The sequence below is a fragment of the Mercenaria mercenaria genome, unplaced genomic scaffold (genome assembly GCF_021730395.1).
Source record: "Mercenaria mercenaria strain notata unplaced genomic scaffold, MADL_Memer_1 contig_3727, whole genome shotgun sequence".
NCBI lineage: Eukaryota > Metazoa > Mollusca > Bivalvia > Venerida > Veneridae > Mercenaria > Mercenaria mercenaria.
In genome coordinates, this window is record NW_026461894.1 from 4,129 (window position 1) to 7,662 (window position 3,534).

At 36.2% G+C, this 3,534-nt stretch overlaps 1 protein-coding gene across 1 annotated transcript; it reads left to right on the plus strand.

The window, feature by feature from the left end:
* Positions 1-233: 233 nt before the first annotated feature.
* On the plus strand, positions 234-1,737 carry LOC123530744 (ras-related protein Ral-A-like; the record flags this gene model as incomplete). The annotated part of the gene is made up of 3 exons (XM_045311517.2): positions 234-274; positions 553-673; positions 1,311-1,737. Coding segments are annotated over 3 exons (589 nt in total), but the record flags the coding sequence as incomplete, so codon positions are not given.
* Positions 1,738-3,534: the final 1,797 nt, after the last annotated feature.

Genomic DNA, 3,534 nt, shown 5'->3' on the forward strand with positions numbered 1-3,534 from the left:
AATTCATACTGCATTCGGTTTTCTTCTTCTTCTTCTCTCTCTCTCTCTCTCTCTCTCTCTCTCTCTCTCTCTCTCTCTCTCTCTCCTGTCAATTCACAATATATTCAAATGTCGGAACAGAATAGACAAAGACAGACGCATCCAAAATAGCAAAACAATATCATCTTTTATATGTACATTGTCACTTATTCCTCTACGGAATAAGTTTTATGTGTTTTCTTTCTATATTACAGAAATACTATAAAGTCATTGTACAGTCATTGTACAGTTATAGGCCCCATGTGGTTCTGGGACGATCTGTGTATGAAAAGAATGGGAACCACTGCCTTACCCTTGCATGATCGTAAGAGGCGACTAATAGGGTCTTAACACTTGGTTTTGCAGTAACTCTGTGATTCCAGCAGGTATGCAAATTTTGATTCCATACCTCATGTTTTTATTTCGATGTAAATGAAATGTGAAACCAAAATTTGTAGTCCTGTTTGGCGCCATATAACCTATACTGTGTTGGTGCGCCGTAAAACCCAAATAAATAAATAAATACACTTATAGATGGCAAACACGTGACCTTACACATCATAGACACACTAGGACAGGTAATCATTTTAACAGAAAGAATAATGACACTGCAAAGCAATGCATATCAGCCATGTATACGAGGGACATTTCAAAAGTAATGCAACTGGGGTGATATAAATCCTATAGGACTTTTGATTCATTTACACATGCACTTTCTCTAGTGCATTTCATTGACTTTGGATAAACTTCTTTTTAATTAACATTTACGTCTCCTAAATAACATAAGACGTATGCTTACACACTGTGAGTGATCTGACATTCACCCAATCATCCAATTAGGTCCAGAAACCAGCTGTATGGTGCTGACAATGTTCTGTTGTAATACACTATCCAAATCTACAAACATTTACAAATTTACAAACTTTATCGTTTTTGTAATATAAGCTTGGCTGCACTGTTTCTTACTACACACACTTCTTCAAGTGAAACCATTTATACTTAATAGTTAACTTTATCTGTATTTATATAAATTATTTCTCATTTCCATATTCAAACAAGTACAAAAACAATGTTGTGACTGTGAACTTATAGTGGTACACGGAGACGCAGCAAAGAAACCTAAAACAGTCTAAAACATTATTGAAATGCAGGTAGCAAACTCATTCAACCCTGAGCTAAAAGTACTGTAGCGTTAAATGTTAGTTTGTTAACAGTCTGTTCTCAAATATTTAAGGTTAAGAAAGAAGACGTCAGTGAAGAACAGGTTAAATGGGCAGACTGTGTTGTAATAGTTTGCGCGTCGACAGAAACAGTTTTGACATAGCTCGAATCATAGCGGAACATATTCAGATAATGCGGGAAGACAATCAAGTACCAATCGGCATCGTGGCTAATAAATCCGATCTCACTGACAGGAACGAAGCATCAAAATCCGACCTTTCAAGAACATGTGCTGAATTCAACTTGTTATACTTTGAATCTTCGGCAAGTGAAGCGAGGGCAAGTGTTTTAGAGGTGTTTACAGTATTAGCGCGCCAAGTAAGAATGATTATGAAAACGCGGGAAAAATTGACTCGAGTTATGTCAAATCCTGCTGTTGCCGCTAAATTACCAATCCAGCAATCTCTTAGAAATCCCACGGAGAAAACCTGGCGATCTAGAACGTCTACATTATATCCCGTGAAACTCCTGTGGTGTTATAAAGTGTTTTTTTATTGATGTACATATCTGATAATGGGTGAATCTGTGTTTCTATTAGCGATGAAATTTGTTCATGATAAAATGTAATTTAATTAAAGTCTATATTTATGTAATAATCCTCTTTCATCATAAAACATTTTTTGTGATATATAGAGAATAACAGGTTACTGTCTTTTGAGAAAGGGTTTCTCAGACTCGGCTAGATATGGTCCTGGAAGGAGCGAGGCTTGCCGTTTTTGCCACTGCTTGTGACGATAGTGAGGATTATGCATTTCACTAAAAAAAGACAACAAGAAACAGAACAGACAGTATACTCTATTGTTATAACGTGAATTGTTAGAGAACGCACATATCACCCATCAAACAGGACTCGGGTCTATACACATATTAACTAATGATTGAAAATGCACCTTTCTTCATAAGTCATATTACATATACGCTCCAACAGAAATGAGCTATCAACACTTGAAATAAATCACTTTATCATATTTTATTTTATACCATTTGGTTATCTGATGACATTTAAATACACTGTTTTAGTTTTTGTCGGGTTTTACGTTACATCGACGCAATTATAGGTAATGTGGCCTAGCCATTCATGATGAAAGGGAGGCCTGAGGTGCCCCTCCTGGTATTATTTCATCATGGGCGGGCTCCTAGGTAGACCCACCTACCTTCCGTAAGCCACCTGGGTCGCTGTCTTCAAATCACTTGCCCCTAACCGATTATGACCGATGTGGTTTCGAGTAGAATTCTTCATGTGAGGAAGTCATCCAGCTGGCTTACGGAATACGAAAGACCCGTGATGATATTTCAACTTCATTATTTCATGATTTCTGTTTCATGATTTCACGATTTCCACTCCATGAATTCACGAATTCACGATTTCTGCTTCCTGATTTCACGAAAAAACTTCACGAATTCAAGATTTCTTATTTTCACGATTTCCACTTCATGAATTAACGATTTCTGCTTCCTGATTTCACGATTTCCACTTCACAATTCACGATTTCACGAAAAAAAAAAACATCTCATGATTTCTTGATTACACGATTTTATGATTAAACTTCACTTTTCACGATTTCTTGATTTCACGATTTTCACTTCATGAATTCACGATTTCTGCTTCCTGATTTCACAAATTCACGATTTCACGAATTCACGTTTTCACGAGAAAAACTTCACAAATTCACGGTTTCTTGATTTCACGATTTCATGATTAAACTTCTCGATTTGACGATTTCTTGATTTCACTATTTCCACTTCAAACCCGCGGTTTTCTACGTCATACATTAGTCATGTGACTAATAAAGTCGCGAAAACTTGAAATTTTTTACTATAATTATGAAATCGTGAAATCGAGAAGTCGTGAATTCTTGAAGTGGAAATCGTGAATTCGTGAAACCGTGAAATTTAATGGTGAATTCGTAAAATCAAGAAATCGTAAAGTTTAATGGTGAAATGGTGAATTCGTGAATTCATAAAGTGGAAATTGTGAAATCGTGAAGTGGAAATCGTGAAATCGTGAAGTTTCATCATGAAATCGTGAATTCATGAAGTGGAAATCGTGAATTCAGGAAGCAGAAATCGTGAATTCGTGAATTCATGAAGTGAAAATCATGAAATCAGGAAGCAGAAATCGTAAATTCGTGATTTCGTGAAGTTGAAATCGTGAAATCTGGAAGCAGAAATCGTGAATTCGTGAAGTGGAAATCGTAAAGTCAGGAAGCAGAAATCGTGAATTCGTGAATTCATGAATTCATGAAGTGGAAATCGTGAAATAAGGAAGCAGAAACCGTGAATTCATGATTTCAT